Source organism: Diplotaxodon limnothrissa, unplaced genomic scaffold (assembly GCF_057381915.1).
Source record: "Diplotaxodon limnothrissa isolate DT_005_m unplaced genomic scaffold, D_limnothrissa_male_GT1.1 unmapped_scaffold_4, whole genome shotgun sequence".
NCBI classification, from domain to species: Eukaryota; Metazoa; Chordata; class Actinopteri; order Cichliformes; family Cichlidae; genus Diplotaxodon; species Diplotaxodon limnothrissa.
In genome coordinates, this window is record NW_028188558.1 from 3,327,640 (window position 1) to 3,354,489 (window position 26,850).

At 42.6% G+C, this 26,850-nt stretch overlaps 2 protein-coding genes across 2 annotated transcripts in view; one reads left to right on the plus strand and one right to left on the minus strand.

Annotated features, from left to right (window-relative positions):
* The window catches only part of LOC146606895 (protein NLRC3-like), a 597,012-nt gene that overhangs the window by 351,531 nt on the left and 218,631 nt on the right, over positions 1–26,850 (minus strand). The window lies entirely within an intron of this gene.
* Positions 12,876–14,827, plus strand: LOC146606900 (E3 SUMO-protein ligase ZBED1-like). The gene is made up of 2 exons (XM_085349341.1): positions 12,876–13,948; positions 14,176–14,827. The coding sequence occupies exons 1-2, from the start codon at positions 12,876–12,878 to the stop codon at positions 14,825–14,827; spliced, it is 1,725 nt and encodes a 574-aa protein (XP_085205467.1).

Genomic DNA, 26,850 nt, shown 5'->3' on the forward strand with positions numbered 1-26,850 from the left:
ACAATTCAGTGGAGTAGTTCAGCCACCTTAATGTGCTGTTAAATCAACTCCACCAACAAAACAGTAAAATGACAGTTCATACGCGCAAAATTTGTACTGGACAGCTCTGGGTGTCTTATTAGTATCTTGCTACCAGCCCCTTTTTCAGGCGAGCTGCTAACCGTTATTCTGCTTCCAACCACTGTTTCAGGCGAGCAGATAATTAGTTTTTCTATAGACTTTTGTTAGCGAATAGGTTACTGCCTATTTTTAATGTACTCAGACCACGCAGGCTGTCCCAGCCGATTGTTTTCCACGAAGTGTGTTAAGTGTGGAATATTCACCTGGCTTTGTAGTTGCCGGTCGGGCGTCCTCCTTCAAATCCCACCGCCGTGGACCTGTATAAGACGTTGGCCAGGACCCGCATTCACGTCCCTGGACTTCATCCCTTCCCGGAAGGGAGCTCTGCAGAGGCTTCAACGCAGGTTTGTCACGGAGTCGGGACTTGAGGAAGGATACCACTGTGAAATGGAGCATAATATTACTATTAATACCAGTCCATTAGCGGCTCGAAGGACCGATTAAATGTCAGAGATTTACAGTTATCAAACAGTCAGGTGAATAAACAACACTGAGACACTTGGAGACGGTTAACGTGCTGCATGGGTGAGGGCTCAGAGAGGACTCACACCGAGCTGCAGTAGTCGTTTATTATTTATAGCAGGGTGAAACAAGCATAGCAGTTTCCTCTAATTTTGCATATGTGTGTGTGTGTGTGTGTGTGTGTGTGTGTGTGTGTCTAAGTTCATATAAATGCCATAGGGTGAACTTCCTCTTTCTATAAACAGAGCGAGTAGTACATTTTGTTCTTTTCCTATTAAGAGTAAAATATGAACATATACTTTAATGCAACATAAAACTCATAAAAGCGTTTCTTCTTTAACAACTGTCCTTTCAGCTTTAGCTCCTAATTTATTCATTATTTATGGATGTAGCACAGCAGCCGTCTCTTGATTAACACATGGAGGGCTCGGGATCTGATGGTGTCGTCTCCCTAATTTGCCCACTCAGTAAATCTCACTCATGGCCAAGAAATTGAAATAAACCTTGTTTCCCTGCTGGATAGTGATCCACTGTAACTCTGCTCCTCCTTCCTGTTTAGGATTTCTGTGGCTGAAGTAAAATTCCCTCCATCCATCACTTATCCCAGCTAACCCAAAGTGAAATAAAGTTTTGCTGGTCTTAAAATAGCATTACAATAATGGGCATTACCAATGCAAACTGAATGATACAGAAGATGAAAGAAGAGACTTTGATCAGTTAATAAAGCTCATGATCTGGATTCATTGTGGCTGCTACACAGATACTTCTGGGTCACTTCTCTCAGTTAGGAACCTTCCTCACCAAACTGACTGTTGGACCACACCCCTGGTTTCATGAGAAATTGTTTCAGCCATGATTTCTCTTCCTGTATTTCAGAGTAAAGACTGAAGTGACAAATGGAAGCATGTTTAAAAAACACAATGTGAGAGAGACGTTGAGGTCCTTAGAAGTTACCCTGGGTTTTTCTGTCACCCTGCTAGATGTTACACACCTTGTTATTGGACTGATTTCTACTGCAGGACTACTCCTGCGGAGAGTAACAATACTCTTACTAATTAGCTCCCTTTCACAGCTTTGGGGATATTTATTTTTGTGTTTGCAGCGCTGTGAGCCAGAACAGCGAGAGAAAAATCTGCAACAGCGACGAGCCGAATGCTTACGTGAATCGCAGCAGCTGCACATGTGCTACGCTGAATTAGAGGATATCTTTGCTCTGGATTTCTATTTCTACTTTTTCATTTCTATATGATTCTTCTTGCATCTAAACAAAGATGATTCAATTTGCTAAATGTTGATGGCTCTTCGTGCTCAGGTGTAAATGAGACGTAATATTTGCTCTTGGTTTGGTTCTCCTGTACAGAACCTTGCAGTACAACAGAAACCTAAAAACATTATTTGTAGTTGTTATTCTTAGTTGTTCTGCTGCCTAAATACCACAGGGTCTGATTATGAAGTTATTGAGCTGCACATACTTTACGACCTGCTTAAGTTCGAGGTCACAGCGTCTGTAGAGCAGCTGGAACATAATGAAGTCTACAAGGTTAAAGTTTTCTCTTCAGTTATTGTTCTTTCTGCTGCTTGGTTTGATGGAGCTGAGAACTTTTGTTTTTATTATTGTTATTATAATTATCATTAATATTTTACTCTCTAGAAGCTTTAAAATAGTGTTTGTGTTTGAAAAAATTGATTTAAGAATTGAACAGAAACATCTGTCCTTCTGAAAATCGCCCAAAGGCACGGAGACAAAGTCAAAGGATGCAACCTGTAACTTTCTCTTCCTTCATGTCAGGACCATCATCCATGATTTATATAAAATGCATATAGCAACAGTAGCACTTTAGTTTGGACTTTATGATTTCTGTAACTGGAAAATATTATTTTGTTTAAAGACAGAAGTGACCGCATAGTTGCAACATCAAAGGGAAATATTAATTAATTAGCATTAAGTATATTTGTTGCTTAAGCGTTTGCACTATAACTTAAGTAGGATTATAACTTTTAAGGAAGGAAAGATTTCAGATATTTAGTTCACTGTTTCAGTTATTTTATATGAAATTAAAACATTTACGTTGGTCAAACATGATGCTCTAAATCAAATAAAAGTTTGAAAATAAATGATGTATTTTTAAATGCTGCAACAAATGTTCACAAAAAGTAACTATAATTAAAACCAGTTAAACAAAATCAAATGTTTGAATCATGCTTAACCAAATGCCAGGCTGCAGAGCTGAACCTAAAGTATACGTAGAAAGATTTCAACATCTGAGCAGTTTTTAATGTTTTTATCACATATAAATGTCACAGCAGTGGGTCCTGGCCCAATGCTTTGTGTTTTTGGTTTTCTTTGACTCTTGATTTTCTTGGTTTTTGTTCTTCTTATTTATCAGGCTCTCAGTAATCTTAGTTCTCCCTCCCTCAGTGTTCATTTCAGCCTGTGTTTAGTTTCTGTTCCCGTGTCCCACGTTTCATCGTTTCATGTCGAGTCAGCCCTGTCTCTCTGTTTCCTGTGTCTCCCCAGTCAGCCCCGCCTCCCTCGGGCACTCATGTGTGATACAGAGTAATAAACCTGACTACATTTGCTACACTCTCTTTATTACCTGTTACTTTAAAATTCATACACTAATTATGTCTGCCCATCTCTCTAATGTGAAGGTCAAAGGTCAACATCCCAGTGACATAAGAATAATCCCAAAGGGGCAAAGGCAGCGGTTAATTTAGCACATTTAGCATTAAGGGTACAGCAAGGATATACTTTTACTTATTGTGGCAGGGGTGTGGTCTCTGGCCTGCTGCAGTGGAGGCTGGTGGCGGGACGTTGGACGGCACAGGTGAGGGTGATGGAGCTCATGACTCTCCCCTTTATAGTGACGGAGGAGACTGGCGTGGGGGAAGTGTGTAGTGGAGGAAGCCGAGGAGAGAGCTGGTTTCTGGCTACAAAGACGGTGTCAAACCAGAAAAGATTGCTCGTGGTCAAATGTCAAAGGAGCTTGCAAAGAAAAGCGTCTGGACTTCTTTAAGTTACTTGAAGACGTTTCACCTCTCATCCGAGAAGCTTCTTCAGTTCTAAGGTCAAATGGTGGAGAGTCCCAGATATAAACCTAGTGGGAGTGACCCCCCACAGAGGGACATATGTGCATGTATGCAGGCAAAGACCTGCAGTTAAAAAAAAGCGCCCCTCGACAGCCAAACCCATCTGTTCTCTAATTGGATTGTTACATTGTTGATTGACATGACATTGACCAATCAGATGAAAGGAAGAAAAATAGGGTCAAAATCCGTACTTGTAACTTGCAGGGTTTTTTTTTCTAAGTCCACACACAAATCTTTTATACACATACAAATCTTTTTTACAAGTACAAAATATTTATGACCACATTTTGAGCCCATACGAGAACAACTGAGATCATTTGTCCACAACACGAGGTTAGTTATTAATATACCGTATTTTCACGACCATAAGACGCACTGTGCTAAAAGGCGCAGTCTCAGTTATGTGTGCCCTTACTGTATTTAACACACACATAAGGCGCACTGGACCATAGGGCGCATACAAGTACCGTATGAGTATTTAAAAATAAAGCAGGAGCAAACCTGAGTTCGGTACCTTACTCACATTTTTATTACCAGTAATCGTCATCATCAACAACACACAAGCATACAAGTGTGCGTATTTAAAAATAAAGCAGGAGCAAAACAAAGTTTGGTACTCACATTTTTATCATCAAACCCATCGAAGTCCTCATCCTCTGTGTCTGAATTGAACAGCTGCGCTAAATCTCCATCAAACATGCCAGGTTCACTTTCTTCACTGTCAGAGTCACTTTCCGTGCCGTGCGGCTCCTCGGAAATGATGCCGGCTTTTGCGAAAGCTCGAACAACAGTGCCAGCAGACATGTTAGCCCAAGCATCTACAATCCATTGGCAAATTGTGGCGTAACTCGCCCGGCGCTGCCTTCCACTCTTGGTGAAACTGTGGTCTCCATCGGTCATCCATCGCTGGATGTGTTTGTCGCCGATGTGTTTGCTGCAGTAGGAGCGGAAGATGGCCAGCTTTTCCTTATAATCCGCTGGAAGTTGCTGCGCTACCGTAGTCCTGGTCCGGATGGAAAAATGGCACCGTTTCATAAAAAGTGAAAGTGAAACTGCTTTTAGCCGAATGGTGACCGTCGAAACGCTTCTCCCGCTCGTTCTTTGCTCGATGATCGCTGTCAGGGGTTTAGACATCTGTTCACAAGTAAGAGAAATAAGACACTGCAGACCGACTCAGAGTTTAAGAACGTGTACACGGGTGAATGCCTCTGAGAAGACAGACACAACGAGTACAGGCTGCTTGCTTTATTTATAGTTCAAAATGGATTACATAGCACTTCCTCTTTTAACGGAAAGGGGAGAGCTCAGGCATTGTCTTAGCTATCTAACCTCTGCACACAAACTGAAAAATAACGACACAGCAGTATTCATGCTTATCTGACATCACAGACACTGAAGTAAAGAATGCATTGTGTTTTGTTTAACAATAGGCTTGGTTATGTGAAAATATATGAACACTAGAAAATAAAACACACTTGATTATATTGTATTTCATAAAAATCCTCTATCATTCCCTCCTGTTGTTAATATTTTTCACAGGTTTAATCAATGCATAGTCACTTGTTAGTCACATTTTCAACTTGCATGTCATTTGGTGAAAACATACATGATCATCAGTTAAAATTCATCTTCTTCAAGTTCAATCTCTGCTTGTGGTTCGTATTGGGGTAGGGAGACATATGCTAGTAGTTTTGTGGTGAACATATTGTTTACCATTCTGTGGACACAGGGCAATATGCATGTTGAGAATAAGCAAAGGAGTATGAGCAGTACTCCAACGAGTACTAGTCCTTTCATGAGCAACGTCTTCCATGACCCACTAAGAAGCCATGTGAGCCAGTCCTCTTCACCAGTGATGTAGTCCTGTCGTTGAGCTTGACTCAGTTGTCGCAGCACGTCCAGTGCGTCAGTCATATTGTTGGAGTGCACATTATCAGGAATGTATGTGCAGCAAGTCGTGTTGAAGAGCACACATAAGCCTCCTTTCTCGGCTAGTATCACGTCCAATGCGACTCGGTGTTGCATTATTGTGATGCGCACTGCATCGATTTCTTCATTCTGAGCCTTGTTGATCTTTGTTGAAGCATTCAGAAACAGTCCAAAACGGTAGTCGAGTGTCTCTATCCTGAGCATGTTTTTGGCATTTCCTGCCCACGGGAATAGAGAAAGCATTACTTTTTGTCCTTTGGTCCATGTTTGAATTCGTCTGGTACGTCAGTTCCCCAGATTGAGTCGTGAGGTTGCACGTCTCTAGTGCTCCTCTTGCGTCTCGTCTGATGTGGTTCATCAAGCCTCGGGGCCTCCAGGATCCTCGCCGGGATCTTCTGCAAAGGAAGCAAAACACCTTTTCCTGCACCTCCCTAACTTATCCTATTTGGGACTCTTTAATCAAAAGCATGATCCTAATTATGTTCTTAACTTATTGACTTGTATTTATATATATTCTTCAACGTTACTCATCCCTTTAAAACTCTTTAAGCGCTGGTTTCCCGTCCGGTTGCTCGCTATCATCAACATCCTGTACACGAATTGTCGCTGCTGCAAGTGCCTCTACTCTAATCTTAAGTCACCTTTTTAACCAGAAAATCATTATAAGCGCCTATTCTACTAAAAGATCCAAAAGAAAACAACCTCTTTAATCCTTTAACCTTAACATAAAAATAACAGTTTCAGTTTTACCATATCCAAATGATCAACAAACCCCCAAACATAATCACGCATAATAAGAACCAAAAAAGTCCTAAAATGATCCTAAATTATTAAACAATTAAATTATTAAACCCTAAATTCCCCCTTTTATTTTGACACATGAAATGTGTCACAATACTATACAAAACTCAAAATGCTTAGTTTTTCCCCACTCATGCTCCAATCTATGTCATAAAAATAAACTTGAAACAGAACAATTATCAGTCATGTGTTTCTCCAATTAATGGTAACATGAGTTACATCAAAAATGTTTCCCCTTTAACATTTGGCATTCTCCCAACAATATACTATAATCCCATAATCTAACCCCAGTCAACAAAACAGAAATTTTCTCTAGTAAAAGCCAATTGTTTGTCCACATTTATGCATCCTCACTCACCCAGCCACACATTCACTCACATGCAGTCACACCATATATTTGCTAATAGTGGAGCTTCCCGCACGATCAGATTCTCCACCCTCAGCAAAATGAGCTCATTCATTTTTTTTTATTTTCCATAGGAAAATATTTCTTTATGCTTTTGGACTGGATTGACTCGCATAAAATCCTACAATTTTGGACAGGGACTTACGACCTGATCAGTCCCCACAGGTAGCTTTCTCCTCAGCCAATTGTAATCTGGAAAGCCCCCCTTTTATTTGCTCTCCCCGAGAATTTGTCAGCGCTGTTGCAGGCCTGCTTAGAACAGAAATGAGAAAAAATAGAGCTGATTATTAGCTCACAAAACACAAAACAAAATCACCTGACAGGTTTCCTTTAAGTGCACTGTTACAAACTAATGGGCCCAATCCTAGACATGTCCATGTTTCCTAAAACTCCCTCTATTAAAACAAAAACAACAACAACCCAAACCTTACTGACAGAATCAACCCATCACCACAACAACCTTAAACACACAAGTTTTGCCACCACATAATCTCACCCCCTCAATACACCGAACGTCTCATTAAAACCACACAATTTGCACACAAAAATCACCCCCTTTAACATACTTAAATTCAGCATAAAACCTCTTTACGACAACGTATAATCACTAAACTATAAATTTCCTACCCAACTCTGCACTTCTCTTGTCTGCTATGCTTCCTCTTCTGAAAGCCTCAGTCACACACACACACAGGAAGCTCCTCCGTCACCACTCACTTCAGCTAATTTGCATACTGAGTCATCTCTCAATGAGTTGCTGTAACAACAGAAACATATGTTTAAACATTACCACCTTATTAAATTATTTTATTTCTTTCTACAGTGATCACTACTGTTGATCACTTAGTCCCAGAGCACTCCTAAGTCACTCTTTTAAAACTACTTTAATCACTTTTTGTTTTCATAACTCACTTTGTCATATAGCTTCTTTGAGTTCCTCAATTTCAAACTCAAATGTATTTTATGTTTGTGTATGTGAATTTGCATATGTTGCTTTTCCAGTGTGTCAGACTCCTTCATAATTTTGCCTTTAAACAGTCAATTTACTCCTTCCCAAATTTACTAACCCAAATTTTGATTTCCTACCTTAAATAGCAGCATTCCTTGTCCTCAGCCAGAAGTTAGGGCTCCACTTGCCACTTTCCACCTCCGCCTTAGCCCAGCGGCTTTACCCTTGAGGTCCCGTCTTCTTCACTTCATCTCACCCGTGAGTCTGAGCTCACAGGGACTGAGTGAGGCCGAGTAATCGTGACTGTGCCTGCCTTAGGTTGTCCCAGGGTTTCGAGGTGGGATCTTACCCGTCATGGGCTATCCAGCCTTCCATACTCGCCTGATACGGGGGCCAAGTGGGCAGGGGAGGGAACACACTGGCTCTGGAAATTAGAGTGTAAGCTGCTTCCTTCATTGCATCTTATATTAAACTATCCCACTTCTGACTCCTTCCTAGAATAATTTCACATATGGCACTTTGTGTATGTGTGTTTTCTATTCATTAATGTAATTGTCAGTTATTTTCTCTCTTCATTTTACTTTTTTATCTGTTTGTTTGTGACATTCTACTTTAGTTCTACTAAACCTTGATGTAAAAACAATACACCCTCTTTTGACGCACACACTCTGCAGTTTGCCTACGCACGCACTTCTCTCTCAGACTTCCTCTTTTCACACACCGCCTTGCACTCACCCTACTATCAACTTTCATAGTGTTATTATTATTTATTATTTTGTACCCGTCACACCCAATCCCTCAAGTATCAGCACAAATTTGTTTCCAAACCAACAAAATAATCAAAAAACAAAAACATACATGAGTCAGGACACAAAAAGACAAAGAAAAATGCTGCCAGAAACAGAGCAGAAGTGTGAGGGGAAACTGAGCTCACAGACAGCTGCATGTGTTGGCTTTTAATAGCATGCAGCCTCTGCTATAAAAAACCAATAAATAAAAAATAAAAGAAAATGTGTAACATGCTCATCAACTTAGCGGTGTCCACACATTTAATTCAGCTTCATAATCCTGTAGGTTTAGTTATTATCTACAGGGTTTGGCTTATTAGTTGTTATTATAGATGTGCTCTGTATCTCAGTAATATTTATCTAGGATAAATGACAGGTTTTCAAGCAGGTTAAGTGCCTCTATGCACCTAATTGGTTTAGATATTGCTTTTATTTTCTTCATCTCATATGTCATTATACTGAGTTTGAGCAAACCTTAAGCTTGGTGCAGACTACTTCATAACAATTGTCCATCTCACATCATACTGACTAGGATACTTCTTGTCAATATTAATTTTATATCATTATTAATATCATCATCTTTTTCTCTCTATATAGTAACAATAGTATATTACAATATTTTACTAGTGTATATCACTATACTACTACTGAGACAATTTAATAGTTAGGATCATCTTACTCAGCAAACAGATAATTTATAGTTCATCCAATCTGTACAATTTGCTTCATCTCTGAACAGGTTTGTGCCTAATTTTAGACTGGTCTTCTGTTTGCCTCATCTCAGATCCAACCTTCAGTCACATGCATTCTCTCTGTTGCATGTCGAACCAACCCTTCGTATATTTTATTTATATTGTCTCTGTATTTATATATATGTGTGTGTGTATAACTCTGTAACTTCTGTCGGTGCTGTGCTTTTTTGGAAATCGAATTTCCCAGAGGAACCCACCCGAGGGATTAATAAAGTTCTATCTTATCTTATCTTATCTTAAGTAGTTTATTATTATATTTTATTTTGTATCCATCAAGGACGTGAATGAGCTGCAGTCTCACCCACCTCCAGGATGGAAACATTTATCTTTTCACACACTTTCCTTGGCTGTACAATGATACAGCCTTAATCTACCTTATGCATCTCTCTTGAAGGTCTTCATATGAATGATTTCCTTTTATTTATTTCATACAATCTGGGCATGATGGGTCATAAATGCACTGATTTTTGCAGCCACGGCCACTATCTCTATGTGACATAAAAAGGGGATCGGTTAGATGCTGTTTTGTCACATGTCCTGAGGCTGATTTCACAATTATAGTGTTTTTTGAAAATGTTACATTTGGGACTTCTACAGTTAAAACAGTTTTACAAGCTCCTGTGTCTCAAAACATTTTTTTTTAACGGCACACCTTTCACATATATTACAACTGTTGGTTTGGCTTCTGACCCTAGCAGCAGTTGTTCTATATTGTAAACTTCCGCTTCATCTGTTTCACTTCCTTCCTCTCCACGTCTTCTACGTCTGTCATCATCACTTTGAAAAGATGCCATTCTGCTAGACGTTTTGCTTTTTTCTTCTGACTTTTTTCCACATATAGCTCTTTTTGCAAAGCGGTTTTTAAAGCATTTATTAAATCAGGGGTGCATTTGCCTTGCCAAGCTGGACAATATATTTTATTTTGTATTTCTCCACCTTTTTGCACTGACTATTCCTGCATTTGAACAGTTTTTTTCTAACCACTCTTCATCTGCTGTTAATTTTACTTTAGTTTTAGAGTTACCCATTTTAAACTAATTACGTCAGAACTGTGACACCTTCTCTGGCACAAAGGAGCGGGCAGGTGATCAATAACAGCCTTCTACTTTCTCACTATTTGAGAAAGCGGTTATTGATTTTACGTGATGACGCACAACCTTAGTTTCCCACTCCAGCCAGTTCGTGAGTGTACACAGGAAAACAGCTTGAGAAGGGTTCGACCGCGTATTGGGTCGTAAATGACAACTCACTTCTCTTTGTTAACACAAACAGAGTGCGCTTTTATAATTTTTATTGAGACTTTCCGTATTTTTATTGTGCAACCTTCTAACTGTTCCGTTGCAGCCACTCCCAGAGCGACCGGAACTCGTTCCGTTACAGCTGCTTTCCCAAAGCAACCGGAACTTTTAATAGCGATTTCTAGAATTTCGCTCTTGCCTGTTGTCTCTTAAATCCCTTCTGGATTGAGATCTGTCGGCGCTAACCAGGTTTACACACTATTTTAAAGGAAAATCTCAATATCAACGTATTTTAGCGCTAGATGGAATGCAGTGTTTCATATTCACCTTACTGTGGCGCTGCGTTTTGGATCCGGCACATCTGGTCCTGGCGTCGTGGGGCCTCGCTGACCAGAGATCGAATTCACGCTCCCGGATTTTCCTTTTTACTGTGCACAGATTTTTTCCAGCACAGGCAACACGACGTCAGAATCCGATGAAAACCGTCTGTGGACAACTAGACGTTAAAAATAACAGTTAGTTATCCGGCTACGAAGGACCAATTAAATGTCAGGGGTTTAGACATCTGTTCACAAGTAAGAGAAATAAGACACTGCAGACCGACTCAGAGTTTAAGAACGTGTACACGGGTGAATGCCTCTGAGAAGACAGACACAACGAGTACAGGCTGCTTGCTTTATTTATAGTTCAAAATGGATTACATAGCACTTCCTCTTTTAACGGAAAGGGGAGAGCTCAGGCATTGTCTTAGCTATCTAACCTCTGCACACAAACTGAAAAATAACGACACAGCAGTATTCATGCTTATCTGACATCACAGACACTGAAGTAAAGAATGCATGTATATCCTGTCTTGTCAAACATCTCAAACACTGAAGTAAGGAATGCATTGTGTTTTGTTTAACAATAGGCTTGGTTATGTGAAAATATATGAACACTAGAAAATAAAACACACTTGATTATATTGTATTTCATAAAAATCCTCTATCAATCGCCTTATGTCCGCGGAAACTCAGCTGCGTATTCTTGACCTGTCGGAGCTTGTTTTCCAGCTTCCTCCACTTGCGAACCATCGATTCATTAAATTAACCTTAAATTCTCTCGCCGCTGCTCGATTTCCATGTTCCTCCGCGTAGCTGATGGCCTTCAGTTTAAACTGTGCTTCGTAAGCGTGTCTCTTTGCCATTTTCAGGGTTGTTAAAACAACGATGTCCTGCATAACGCACATACCTGTTCTTTTATACACGTATGTGCGATTGTCCCGGTATATACGATCAACGCCCACACTTCACCCTTTAACGTTCTCATGGTGTTCTCTACTACGTCCTCCTTACAACACATAGGGGGCACTGCGCTATAGGGCGCGCCGTACTTTTTGAAGAAAATCTAAGACTTTTAAGTGCGCCTTATGGTCGTGAAAATACGGTACTGCAACAACATGGCAACAGAGCAGCTGCAGAGAATTCAACATTAATGAATCGATGTCCACAACCTGCTGCACAACCTGCAGCAGGTTGTGGCCTGATGTGTTTGTAAGAGTTTCACTTTCAGGAGGAGAAGATTTAAACGAGTCACACAAATGTGAACTACAATGTCTGTGACACACAATTTATGCAAACTGCAGTAAATCTGACCTGAAGAAATCCAGTCTTCTGCCTGTTGTGGTTGTGACAGCTGCTCGTAGGAGAGTTTGTTTGTAGGAGGTGGAGATGTTCTCAGATCAAGTGCGTAATCGTCTCTTTGTGTAGACGCTAAAAGCTGTGAGCCAAAACTCTCTGCTCTGAAACTCTTCACTCAGTCCTCACGCTGAGAGTTTAGAGGCTGAACTTCTTGTTCCTCCATAACACTTTTCATGAAACAGCAGAAATGAGCTTGTGTTTCTCAGCAGTGCGCACACAGAGAACCGATCCTCTCTGCTCAGCCTGAACAAATCAAAGTGAAACGTCAGTGAAAACACAGCTGCTGATCAAACTGTGTCAGATTAATGCCTCAATGTTTCACTGTGACGTTAAAAAATACATAAAAATGATTTAAAGAAGTAGGAGGCAGATTTTCACAATAAGAGCACTTTGTTTTTAATATAGCTGTCGAAATTAACGCGTTAATTGCGATAATTAAATTTTGGAATTAATTACGTTAGAATATTTAACTATTTAGCGCAACACGCAGATAAAAAAAAAAAAAAAAAGTCGCTCCCATAATTCCACTTGATTTGTTTACATACATACATTCGCGCTGTCTTCTCTGCATCTTTCCCCTTTTCCTCTGGTAGAGTCGGACTCATCCAGAGGAAACATTCCTGTTTACCCTCAACTTTCTCAAGATGTTTGTCCACTGAAAATGGAGAAGCAGGAAGCGGATGGCCTTCTGGATGGGGAATTCAAATACAAGAAGAACATAGATGGGACAATAAACAAACGCGTTGTAATTTGCACTCACTGTAGTAAAGAGTTTCAATTTCACCGTTCAAATTCTACCTTAAAATACCACCTTAATGCCAAACATGCGTTTGTCGGGGCAGCAGCTTCACCCGGCCTGCGTCAGACCACTCTTAGTGAACGCAGGCCACTCGGTAAGTCTTCTTTGGACAAACTGACCGACAATATAGCCAAATGGATAGCAAAGGACTGTAGACCGCTAAGCATTGTGGAGGACAAGGGCTTTGCGGATGTTTTAAAGGTTGCATCTCAGGACGCGTCCTACAAGCCCCCAGCGAGAAGCACAATAACAATTCGAATCCACGAACTGTATGAAACGGAGAAAAAGAAAAAAGAAGAGGCTTTAGTTCACACAGAATGCGTGGCTCTGACAGGAGACCACTGGACATCATTGAGTAATAACAATTACCTGGGAGTTACTGCGCATTTAATCACTGAAGCCTGGGGTCTGACATCCTTTGCGCTGACTATAATGAAAACGGAAGAGCGGCACTTTGCGGAGGCTTGTGCAGAGCAGTTCCAGACTGTTGCTCGCAGGTGGAGAATTGAGGAGAAGGTGACAACAGTAGGCACGGACAGTGCGCGCAATATGATCGCCGCGGCTCGCATCATGCCATTCAATCACATGCCGTGTACCGCGCACATTCTACAGAGATGCATCACAGTGAGTCTCGCAGACAGTGGCTTTGTCACTGCGCTGGCCAAATGCCGCAAAATTGTTGGCCATTTTAAGCACAGCCCAGCAAACACAGCAGAGCTGAACGCAGAGCAGGTGTCACTGGGGCGCAAGCAGGAGCCGTTGGCCCAGGACGTGCCTACGCGCTGGAACTCCACGCTGGAGATGGTGAAGCGCTTGATCCGCAACCAAACTGCAGTAACCGCGACTCTGGATAAACAAAAGCATAAACTTGTCCTCCTGACGCCTCCAGAGTGGGACAAACTCCAGAGACTGGAGACACTTCTAGAGCCCTGCAGGTGAGCCTGTCATTGTGACCATAATTGTAGGTTTAGATTAAATGTATCAAACATACATCTTAAATCAGTTTTGTTATTATGAAAATGTCTTAATACCTAGTAATAAAAAGCTTTTTTTAATTTGCTGTCTTATCTGTGTGTGTGTGTGTGTGTGTGTGTGTGTGTGTGTGTGTGTGTGTGTGTGTGTGTGTGTGTGTGTGTGTGTGTGTGTGTGTATTCCACTGCAGATATGTGACTGAACTGCTGGGAGGAGAGGCCTACGTCTCCTGCTCTGTAGTTCTACCAGCCTTCTGCCACCTGCGCCGTGTCATGGAAGTAACTGATGAGGACCCTGCATATGTGGTGAGGTTTAAAGAGAAGTTTAAGGAAGACCTTGCTTCCCGCCAGGAACATACCAACTATGCATGGCTCCAGATCGCAACTGCACTGGACCCACGTTTTAAAGACCTACGCAGTGTGCCCAAGACTGACAGAGAAGCAGTGTGGATCACACTGGCAGGCATGCTGCATGAAGACTCTCCTAGAAGATCACACACTGCAGAAGAAGGTCCAGCCAAGAAGAGGCTGAGCCTGCTGCAGATGGACTCTGACTCTGAGTCAGAGGAGGAGGTACAGCAGGACAGAGCCATACAGCGCTACAGAGCAGAGCCCTGCACTGCCTTAGAGGACTGTCCCTTACAGTGGTGGGCAGCTCATGCAGGAGCCCACAGCCAGCTGGCCCGCCTTGCTCGCAGATACCTGGCCACTCCTGCCTCCACAGTGCCCTGTGAGAGGCTGTTCTCTGTAGCAGGGCACATTGTGAACAAGAAGAGGTCTGCTCTGCACTCAGAGAACGTGGACAAGTTGGTTTGTCTCAGCAACTGGCTGAAGGATGAGTAGACCAGAGGACCGTGTGTTTAGAGCTTGTTCTATGGTTGAATGTGATTTAAACAATACTTTTCACTGTTGTTCATATTTTTTTGCACTAATCTACCTTACCCAAAAGGATGATTGGAGATTTTTTCTATTTTGCCTGTTGAATTAGGCCTACGTTCTGTGAACTTGAAGATGTATATGGATAAAACAATGTGCTAGATTTAAACGGGTGGAAAACATTCAGTAAAAATCCCTCACAATTATTTGAATCCCTGTTCTGCTTGTACTGTTTGTACTCACAATTAATAATAAATAAAACAAACAAGTGTGTTAAAAACCACTATCTGTCCCGATTTTTACACATATATACACATATATTTCGAGTTGCGATTAATCAATTTTTAGGCTGTGATTAATTCGCTTCCAGCACAACACCCAGCCTACGTCAGACCACGCTGAGTGAACGCAGGCCACTCAGCGTGGTCTTAGCATTAAATAACACTAACAAGTGTGTAAAAATCCGCTATCTGTCCGTATGTTTGCACACATTTTGGTCATATTTCGAGTTGCAATTAATCATGATTAATTGATTTTTAGGCTGTGATTAATCTGATTAAAAATTTTAATCATTTTACAGCCCTAGTTTTTAATTCAGTTAATGTCAAACTGTCATCAACACCTCTGTGTTGTCTCTGAGCAGATTCAGGCATTACTCAAATAATAAAGGCTTTTTTTCACTATTATACTTTTCATTAGTCTCCAGGTTGATGATTATAAACAGAATTATTAAAGTTTTTATCATTTCAGGCTGAAAATCAACATGAATTTGGTTCTAATCAAAGAAGCTCCTTTAATGTGTGTCATTAAAATCCTCACACAGACTTAAAAAGGCGACATTAACATTAAAATAAATGAAAGAAGCTTCAGCTGAGAGCTTCATGCAGTCATCATCAGCAGCTCATAGCAGTCACAGCTCTTTATTACGCAGCTTTGCAGGAATTAAAGTGGCTGAAGTGTCAGAGTTTGTGTGAGAAGCTGCTTCATGGACAGCTGTACACACGTCTTTATTATTTCTTCATAAATCAAACACACAGGTTTGTCTGCAGATGATTTAAAGTGTGTCATTGTGCAGTTAAAGCTGTTTGTGTGACGCCCTGACCTCCTGTGAATGAAACAGCCAATCAGATCCATCAGAGAGAGAGCAGGAAGTGTGTGTTTGTGACAGAACAAGGAAACAGTGATGATGATGAACATAAAGGTCCTCTGATGTTTCCTGTTACAGTAACGCTTGTTCATCTGTTGCTCTCCTACACTTTCCTATAAATAAAGGAGAAAAAGTCCGTTTAGTTTCATTTCCTACAGCTCAGAGTTACACTTCACATTCCTGCTGTCACATCAAAAAGCTTCACTTTGGTCCAACATCTACATGTTAACATGAAACACAGACAGACTCAGAACATCTGGAACATCTGCACTTTGACCCAAACTGTTATAGCAGGATATTTTCTACATATTTCTTATGTTGGACCTGTTTGAACTGTAAACGACCTGTAATCATCTGTAAATGGTGTGAGACACACTGAGGCCACCTACAGGGCAGCTGGGGAACAGCAGGGATCTGAAATCATACGAGACGTTAGTGAGAAGTTAGAACAAACGGACTTAAGATGGCTCGAAGTGATCAAAGTTGGTCTAAAACAGAAGATAAATCTAAAGCAGCATCAGATGAATGTTACCATTTCCAGTTACGGTGCCCTTCATCTAATATGGAAATGTGTTGTTTTTTTTTGCCGTGTTGTTGTTCTTCCTATTGTGTTTAGGCCAGAGATGCTCTTCAAACAGCTGACAGACATGACCACATTACAAGAACATGGTGTGAGTCCGATTTGATATTCCAGTCAACGCTGAGAGACCTTAACCAGGAAGTCAGAGGTCAGCTGATGCTGCGAGCAGGAAGTGAACCAAGGGAAAGGTCCACTCTACTCAATCTCAAAGAAAATATGCTGGTATTTGTTGATGTTGATGGTACAATAAAAATATATAATATAATAAATAATAAAATATCATGTGATGATGAGATGTGTTGTTGGTGTTTGTATTTTCTGTAAATGTCTTTTTTAATGTAAATGCTTTGTTCCAGACGGACAGGGAATCAGTTGCTGTACGATGACATCATCTTGATGTTGACGAGGAGGGCGAGAAAAACTAGTTTTGTCCTGCAGATGGCGATCTTGCACCGTGTCCAGAGAGCCGACACGTTGATGGTGCTGCTCTACTCAGCTTACTTTAGCCTGGGTTGGACTCTATATGAGCAGCTTCCACTCTGGTTTCACTCTTAAACACACTTGTTTGATTTCACTTGTAAAAGTTGAAGAATAAATATTTTATTACAAAATTATTTGTTGATGCATTTTTTTAGGGTCAAATATCTTGTTTGATTTGAGGAATGAACTGTTAGGGTGGAAAAAGTGAATCAGGTTAAAATAGTGGTGCTTTATATCAGTGAAGATGTATAATGTAATTTAAAATGTTGATGATGGGTTGTAGTGGGCTTGTACTTACAAAACTGTCTCATTTTATTGGAACGATCCACAGTTGCATCCATTCACGGATGACATCTGACATCATTTGACATCTGGTCTGAACACGTTTGTACACAAGATGCCTCAGTTCTGGATGTTCCCACAGACTCCTCTGTGCACCTAAAGGAAAGGTCAAAGGTCAGCAGCACATGTAGTTGGGACAATTCTTCAGTCGCACAAACTACACAATGATTTTCCTCCAATGACGACTTTTCACTTGCAGAAATGGTCCTGTGTGATTTCCAGGCTGTGATATAAAAACTAGTTCCTAATGGCAGCGACTCACTCAGTAAACATGTGTTTCCTTCACCAACCTCACACACAGATCCAATAAGATCAGGAAGTGGGCAGTATAGTACAATATGTGTTATTCTGTGCTGCACTGCCCAAACTAAAGATCTGCTGAAGTGTTGGAAATGATCCAGATGTTTATTTTGGACGATACAGCAGAAGATCAGACATGAAAGTGGAGATAACACAGAAGACCTGCAGCAAAGGTCAGAGGTCAGACTGGGCCCTGGATTCAACAATGAGCCAATGATCATCAAGCAGTGACTAAAGCAGAGCCCTGACGTTCTGACATTCATCACACAGTCAGAACAAATGTCTGCTGATGACTTCATCTCATGAAACGACTGATAGATGTCAGTTCATTGATCAGCTGAGCTGCTGATCTTCATGGTCACAGAAACATTCAGCTTGTTTCAATCAGTAAATAACTCCCACTACTCCCAGTTTGAACTGTTCCCACTCAAAATGCTGTGAGAACAATGATCATTGTAGGACTTCACAAACATCACGTGTTGTTTTCCACATGTAAGATCAGCAAACACACAGAAACTTCCTGTTGCCACACACGGCCTCTAAAATCTCTTCCACGCTTTCTGTCTGAAGTCCACTCTCTGTGTCGGATCCACAGGAAACAACAAGATCTTATTAACATGGTTTTCAATGTGTCTCCTTCCAAAAAGTCCAACCAATGAACAAATGTGTGTATTTGTGGAGGCCGAACAAAAGCATGACACATTCCTCTGTTTCTATAAACTGGAGTCAAACACAAACATGAAGAGTTTCACTGACAGACTCCAAAATGCCCCCACAGTGGATCAAAGGGAAATCCTACAGTGTGGCCAGAGACTCTTAATGGCTCCAACATCAACACATCCACAATGTTGGATCCAGTTCTGCCTCACAGAGTTACTAAGACACACCCTCTGCCAGCATCACAACAGCTCCACCTGCTCCACCTGCCTCCTCAGCATCTGTACACCTGAAGAGAAAAGAAAGGTTCCAACAGCTCAAATCTACAAAGGATTCATGAAGTTTCATCCAACAATAACATGTTTGCCTTCCACAGTGTGCTGTTAGACACCACTGTACCTCTGCCATTTCAAAAAGAGCAGCTTGGGAACATTTTGGCTCCAAACACTTTGTGTTTAAGTTCTTTGTTTTCTTTGTGAAGCCGACAACATCTGGAGCTTTGTGACTCATAGAAACATCATTTTGTTCTTTAGATGACAGCAGATTGGGACTGAATAATCAATCACTATCAAACCAATAAAGACAAACATGCTGATTTTAAAGGAACTTTGTTGGAGAAGCTGCAAAGACATGAAACTGGTGGAGATCCCAAACCAGTTGATAGTGCTGGTTATTCCAAATAAAGCTGTTTCCCTTTGAGATGAAATGACTTTGTGTCCTGATATATAATAAAGATGTTGTTGTTTTTGAGCCCCTGTATTAAAAGTAGTTTAAAGTCAGCTTGAGTTTGATGTCTTTATGTCAAAGCTGCTCATGATGTTGAGCTGCTGATGGAATAAAAACAATATAAAAGCATGTAGTCCAGACTTAAATGTAGCCTGTTGTTAGCTGAGGTCCACACACAGTGTTTGACAGTGTAAAGTGTGTGAAAGGGCTGCTGGTGGAGCTCACTAGGATGAGCAGGTGACCACGAGGTGGAGAGCAGCTGGCCTGGCTTTGACCCGGGCCACGCCCCCTTTCTCTCTGCTTTGCTGTCACTTATCTTCACTGCTCTGTCCAATAAAGCTGAAAAAGGCCCCGAATCAAAGAAATCTGCTGCAGCCTCTGAAATGTCTTCTGTTTCCTTCCCGACGGCTTTTTCACCGTCAGCCCATCAGACAGTCCAGCAGCATTTATGATGATGTCATGATGTTGAAGAGGCTGCTACGGTGGCCTCCCATGACCCCCAGCCTCATCACAGCTGAGATGCAGACATTTGAAAACATTCAGCAGACAACTGAATAACAGTCCAACACAACAGTCTGTGTGCAGACACACACTGACCTTTCATATAGTCAAACACAGCTGGTTGAGTCATTTCTCTGTGAGTCTAAAGTGAATCCAGTATTTGAAAGTCCACTTCCTGTATTTGTTGTTGAAGACTTCTTCAGCTTCTTCTCAAGGACATCAGCTGCTTGTTTGGCAGCAGAGGCAGTTAAGAAGCTTCCTGAAAAACACTGAACAGTGAGTTCACTGTGGCATATGACAGATTCAGCTTTCTGTGTGCAAATGTGTCTGTGTCGACCTTTCAAATGCTGTTGAATCCAAAACATCAGCGGCTCCTCGGCTGCTCACTTCATGCACTTCTGTCTGTGTGACAGTCCAATGACATCACAGCTGTTTCCAGCCCCAGTGTCTCAGGACTGGACACCTTTAAACATGTCGAGGATCAAACAGCGTCCAGCTAAACACACATGAAACTATCAGAGCTGACAATCATTCCAATAACATCTAATGGTTCATGTATGTAGACACAGGACTACAAGGAAATGGCTCTCAGCATCTGGCTGTGGGAACACATGAGTCCCTGTTTGTGTTCAGATTGTGTGCATGTTTTAGACGTGTGTCACATGTAGAAACACAACAATCCCACAATGACACACAGATGTGTTTGACACAGCTGTGCAGCTGTAAGTTGTTTCTAATGATTCATTGAAGCTCTTCTAACATTCTGGAGACGATCAGTACATGAATCTGTTCAACACGACAACAATTTGACTTCAGTGTGAACGTTTGCCATTAAATAACCTTCTTCATCCAGCTGACAGCATCTTCATCCTATGATGTGAACAGTTCCTCCTGTTGATGACAAACCTCTGACAGGATCTGCTTGAGGAGCTTTTTCATGTGCAGCTCTCTGAGCTCAGGGCTGAGCTGCTGTTTCATCTTTAAGAGCTGCTGCCTCCTCGCCGGACTTGTTCTCCTCTTCTTCTCCTAATGACACCATTTCTGCTTCATATAAAATTCAATAAAGATGCTGACATGTATCTGTAGCAACAACATCATTGAATCTAGAACAACTGGAGCCAAACCAGTGGCTCTGCTGGGATCACTGGTGAGCCAACACTTCCTTGTTGATGCAGATTTCAGGGCTTCCTTTTGCTCCTCCGTTATAACTGTTCTCTCTTCTCAACACATGATGACACAAAGGAATCAGCAGTGACAAAGATGATGCTGAAGAGAAGCACACACTTCACACATATAACAGACCAGTGCAGTTACACACACCTCTGCTCGACATCAGGCCTCAAACAAAGACACAAAACACTAACTTGACTCTAAACAGAAGAAACGAGCAGCTGTTTCTGTTCTGTGCTTATTTATATTTGACACACATGCTTCTCTTTGTGCAAACACACATCGCACTATAAGGGTAACCTCGCACACAATGATTGGACAGCACAGTGATGATGCTGGGAGATCCTATACGCAGCAACACAGAAACACTGAGAACTTTAAACAATGATGGAAAGTGTTATAAATGACTTGTTGGCCTCTGATCTGTCACAAACAGCTGAAACGTGTCTCTCATGAGTCACATGAAGGTTTTTGACAGAAAGGACAAAAAGTAGCTGCAGTCAGTTTGTGTCATTTTTATATTTATTCATCTGGGAGAAAAATCTGAGGGACATTAAAATGTGTTTTCAACAGAGACAAGAACATGAATATAACAGAACAGGTAAATGAACATGTTTCAAGTAAACAGCTGGACTGATCAGGTCCAAACACAGAGTGATAAACTTGTCAAACAGCTGTCATATCTTTATATAGAAGCTCTTTATAAATGCTGCTCACTGCAGTCTGTTTACTAATAATGTCAAAGTGTTAGAAACACAGAAACATCAGAATGGTCTTTGTTCACAGAAACCTGTCTGGGATCCTTTGTTGTTCTTTTGATGCAGAGTTACATTATAAATATAAAGAGTTATTTCAGAGTCTCATCAGTTTTCCTGCATGTCTTTATTTAACACATCAGCAGGGCTGAAGCTCTCATGTTAAACACACACTGATCTATGGACACGTTCATGTGTTTCTAACAGAACCAGGCTGTTATCAGCCTGCACTAACATTATGTCACACACACTGAATGTAACAGTGACAGTTTACATCATCACACAATCAGCTGTGATTGTTTCACTGTCATCAAACGAGTCAACAGGAAGTAGAATCAATAGAAACCAATCATTTACTGACAGCATGTCTGATGGAAATAAGTGCAGATTATGTATGAAGTCTAACTGCACACAGTAACTGTGTTACAATAAGGACTTAACAGCGCCCTCTGCTGGAGTGTTTCACACTGAGAGCAGCTTTCCTCTGAATTCAGTGAGGTTATGACTGAAATTATTGGTGTAGTCGGTTTTATAAAGACCAGACCAGTAACAACAAGAGTGTCTCTGCTGTCTGTGAGGAGATGGAGCCGAACATCAAGCTGTGCTGTTTCACAGTGAAGCCAGGCGGCTGTCACCAGGAAAAGTCTTGTCCTGAGTTTTTGAGCTCAGAGAGCAGATCAGATGTTTTTGGAGCAGGAGCACAAGTATGAAGTCACAGAGTTAGTGATGAGAGCTTCCTGGCAAAACTGGCCTACCTGAGGGACATATTTGGAAATGAAGTAAATCTACAGCTTCAAGGGAAAGATAAAAACCTCCCTCAGGTCACAAGATCAGCTCTGTCACTGAAAGCTTGCAGTGTGGGGCAGGAGACTCGATGAAGGAGACACAGATTCATTGGAGAACCTGCATGAATTTGTTGACACTACTGACGATGATGCCGCCTCAGTGACTCCATATATCAAGCAGCATATTTCATCACTGATGGGATACTTTTAAAAGGACTTCCATGAAAACAGTTCCCAGCATGACCAGCTCCAACTGGTTTCAGCTTTGCAGAGCAGAACCAGTTCATTGACGTCTGACTCCACACTGAGACTGCAGTTCACATCACAGACACTGAGTGGATTCTGGCTGAGTGTAGAGAAGCAGTATCCACTCTGAGGGCAGCAGGCTCTGGGCGTTCTTCTTCCTTTAGTCTCATCTTTGTGAGGCTTCTCTGCTGCTGCTGCAGACCAAGTCCAGGTCCCAGCTAAACACTGAGCAGGAGCTGAGAGCTGCAGGATCCTGCTTCAAAGCTGCTTTGAAAAGCTGTGCACTGCAAAACGTGCTCGTCGGAGCCATTAATGCTGACTTTGTTATTTTGATCAAAGAAAGAAATCAGCACAAACTGTTTGATTCGTTTTTGTTTTGTAGGTTAAAGTGTTTCATATATTGTGCTCCTGAGTTAATGTTGCTGATCAGTTTGAATTCATTTTGATTGTTTATGGAGTTTATTTCATTTTATGTTTCAGTATCAAACGGTTCAAATGTTTATAGGATGTAATTTATTTTTTATTGAAGGTAAATTGTTACACTTTACTTTGTTTCCATCTAAAAGTGTTACATTGTTTCTCTTCCAAACTAAAAAGTGTTTCTGCTGCAGCTTCCTTTCACTCTTCATCATTTTCCAGTCAGTGAAAGTCTTTTTGTGTCCTCCTAAAGTCCACCGTGCTCACAGTGAACACTCGTATGCTGTTGTGCTGTCACAGACTGTTATCAGCCGTGTAGCCGCTCATACCTCATTTATTCTTCTTGTTCTACCGTCAGACCCAGGCGCACAGCTTTGGTTGAAGTTCTTATGTTTGATTTCATAACAGCTCTTCAGACTTCCACTCTTTATAACTTTATAAGTATTTTTGACAAAGCCATCTTCTTTTACTCATCCACTCAGCAAGCTCCCAAGATAGTAACCTATCAACCCGCACACCCACATAGCTTGTTCTTCTTTGTCGTTTTATTGGCAGTTGGTGGTGCATTACCGCCAACAGCTGGCTGGGAGAGTGGACCAGCATGATGCTAACCTGCATAGCTGCGTGTCGCGCCAGTTCAAAAGTCAGCCACGGCAGCCGGCAGGAAGAAACTATCCAACTACACGGTAAATGAGAAACTGCTTTGTGATCCGGACAAAATCCTCTTGGGGTCTGGATTTGGACCGGAGTCCAGGAGTTGGGGACCCCTGTTATAGTACCATATCACCCTATTAGAGCACTTTGCTCTCACACTGCAGGCCTACTTGTTGTTCCTAGAGTATTTAACCCTTGGATGCACAACCTACCAATACCTACACTCTTCCACGAGTGGGGTCAAAAATGACCCCAAATAGAAACAATGCATTTTGCTATAAACTCTGTTGTTATTCTTCAAAATCTTTAAAACGAAGAGTTGTAATATTTTCATATTTGAGGTATTTCTCATAAAACATGATTGTGATATGAGGCCCTTTGCATTTTTATTTATTTTTTCATTAATTTTAAGTTTTTGTATCACTTTTGTATGCTTGCTCGGCATATACTGCAGAAGCTGGGTCTTCCCTCTGAAAGGCACAAGTTGTTCATCCACTGTAACACAATCACTGTGGATGAATTTCTGCCTGCAGTTGACCAGGAACAGGCCCCATATGTAGCAGAAAGCTGCCATGTGGTTTGTTTTCAGTCGGTAGGCTTTGGTCCTCTTGTCCTCAAAGTGCAAGAAACGGCGAAATCTTTAAATCTTTGAATTGACATAGTGGCCTTGAACAATGGGTTATGCAGAGGACTCCCAAAAAACACACCGACTGGTACATCCCAGTTCTTCTCACTTCCTGCAAGAATGGTCAATCAAATGAAGGCCAGGAGCTTATGTTTGATTACATTTTTCCACTCTTTCCCCTGTCTGTGGCTTCTCTTTGTGCCTCCATGTTTGTGTATGACAGCACCTCTTCTATTAAATTATCAGACATGAACATCTTCCATGCATTTAGTGGGGAGAAAGTACTAAACCCAGGTGCAAGCCCTGGCCGACTAATTCAGAATATTGTGGCTAGAGCAGTAAGAGGGGCTTATTCTGTTAGACTAAATATTTATTTCCTCTTCAGAGGACTCCTCTGTATCTGACAGGCCTTGTTCAGTGGGGGGGCAATAGTCTGGGTCCTCTATATCTTAGATGTGAGATTCTGAGTCAATGCCTCCAATGGGCTCTTCATCCCATCCGTCCTGGATCATTTGTAGGGCCACAGGGATCCTAGCTGGCCTCATAGCAGCCGTGTTACTTTAGATAACAAAAGCGGAGCACAGCAAACACCGGAGCCCAAGAAAACAGCCCAAACACAGGGCAGTTCAGGGGGCCGACAATGCGGACGGCAACGGCGGCGGCGAAGGAGACGACGGAGCAGTTCAGGTGGCTGGCCGCGTGGAAGGCAGCAGCGGCGGCGGCGAAGGAGACGACAGAGCAGTTCAGGGGGCCGGCCGCGCAGAAGGCAGCGGCGGTTCTTAAGTGTCAGGCGTACTGGCCGAGGCTCGGTGGGCACAGGACCAGGCGAGGCAGGACCAGACAAGGCTGACGAAGCCGAAGCAGAAGCTGGACCAAGCGACGCTGAAGCTGGACCAGGCGACGCTGAAGCTGATGACGCTGGAGCTGGACCAGGCGACGCTGAAGCTGATGACGCTGGAGCTGGACCAGGCGACGCTGAAGCTGATGACGCTGGTGGAGCAACGGGCCCCTCGGACCCTCCAGCGGAGACAGGAGGCTGAACGGGCCCCTCCAGCGGAGACAGGAGGCTGAACGGGCCCCTCGGACCCTCCAGCGGAGACGAGGAGGTGCTGGCTGGGCTCACTGGAACCCCCAGCGGACGAGGTAGATGGCGGCGCGGGAGCCGCGGAGTGCTGGATGAGCTCATCCGAGCTTCCAGCAGGAGCTGATGTAGAGCCAGAGAGAATTGGGACCCCGGGCTCAAAGTTAAGCTGGCTAGAAAACTGCACTGCTACGGGGAACTGGGCCAAAGGTTCAGGTGCGAGCTGAGCTGCTGGACACACGGGGACCTGAGCTGCTGGACACACGGGGACCTGAGCTGCTGGACACACGGGGACCTGAGCTGCTAATGGTGGAGAAGTAAATGACCGCTCAGGGGACTGAACTGATGTCTGTAGTAACGGTGGTGGTGAGAGTGGAGTAGGTGGTGGAGTTAATGACTTCACAGGGGAATGAACTAGAGGTAGTGATGGTTGTGGTGCTGGTGGTTGAGTGGATGACTGTGCTAAGGGAGGCTGCACTGGGGACACTGGAGACTGCACTGGGGAAAGCTGAGCTGCAGGGGACTGAACTGGAGACTGCAGTGACGGTTGTGGTGGAGGTGTAACGGGTGGAGGAGCAGCTGAATTGGCTGCGGGTTGGATGGATAATGGCTCAGCTACAGAGTGTCTTAATGGCAGGGCTATAGGTTGAATGACTGACTGAGTAGCAGCCTGAATGGCTGAGTGTAATGATGGTTGTGGCAGAAGAGAAACAGGTGGTAGTGTGGAAGATGGAGCTAAGGGTGACTGAGCGGCAGACCGAACTGATGACTGAAGAGATGGTAGAGGTGAAAATGGAGCTTGTGGTGGAGTTAATGGCTGTGCTAGCGGGGACACAGGAGACGCAGCTTGTAGCTGGGCAGCTAAGAGAGCTTCAGGAGGCTGGGCAGCTGATAAACTGTTCACATTACCATCCGTAGCACAAAACACAACCCCTGAACGAATAGTCCCACGGTTCGACACAGAAACAGAGTCCTTACTCACCACAGCCGGCGATGTACAAGTCCGAACGTCCGGCTGTGGGGTGGCGCGCTGGCGGCGTGATCGTCGTTTCTTCCTTGCAGACGGCTCCGAAGGGCCGGGCAAAACCACATCCGGCCGGTGTGGCTGACGTGGCTGCTCCAGGGTGGCTGTTGTCTGTTGCTGCTGGGCTCGCGCCGCCTCAAATTGGCCAATAAGTCCACACATCCTCTGACCTGGCGGAGATGGGAATTTCCTCCGAGGATTGCTTCGATAGCATTTATTCCCACAATCTTTGCCCGTGTATTTGAAGTGTGGGTTATCCACTCGACTAGGCGTTACACACGTATCAGATTGCTCTCCCCGGGTAAGTCTGCTGGGTCCATGTTGTGGTCACATCGTACTGTCATGAAACGCTGTGTGGCAGGCAGGGATTGGACCCAAACGCAAACTCACGGGGACAGAACTTGAACTCAAAAGCACAGCTTTATTGCTGGAAAACAGAACACAAGCAATGAAAAACTAAACTGGGAAATGCTAATTATAACACATACCAGAAGACACGG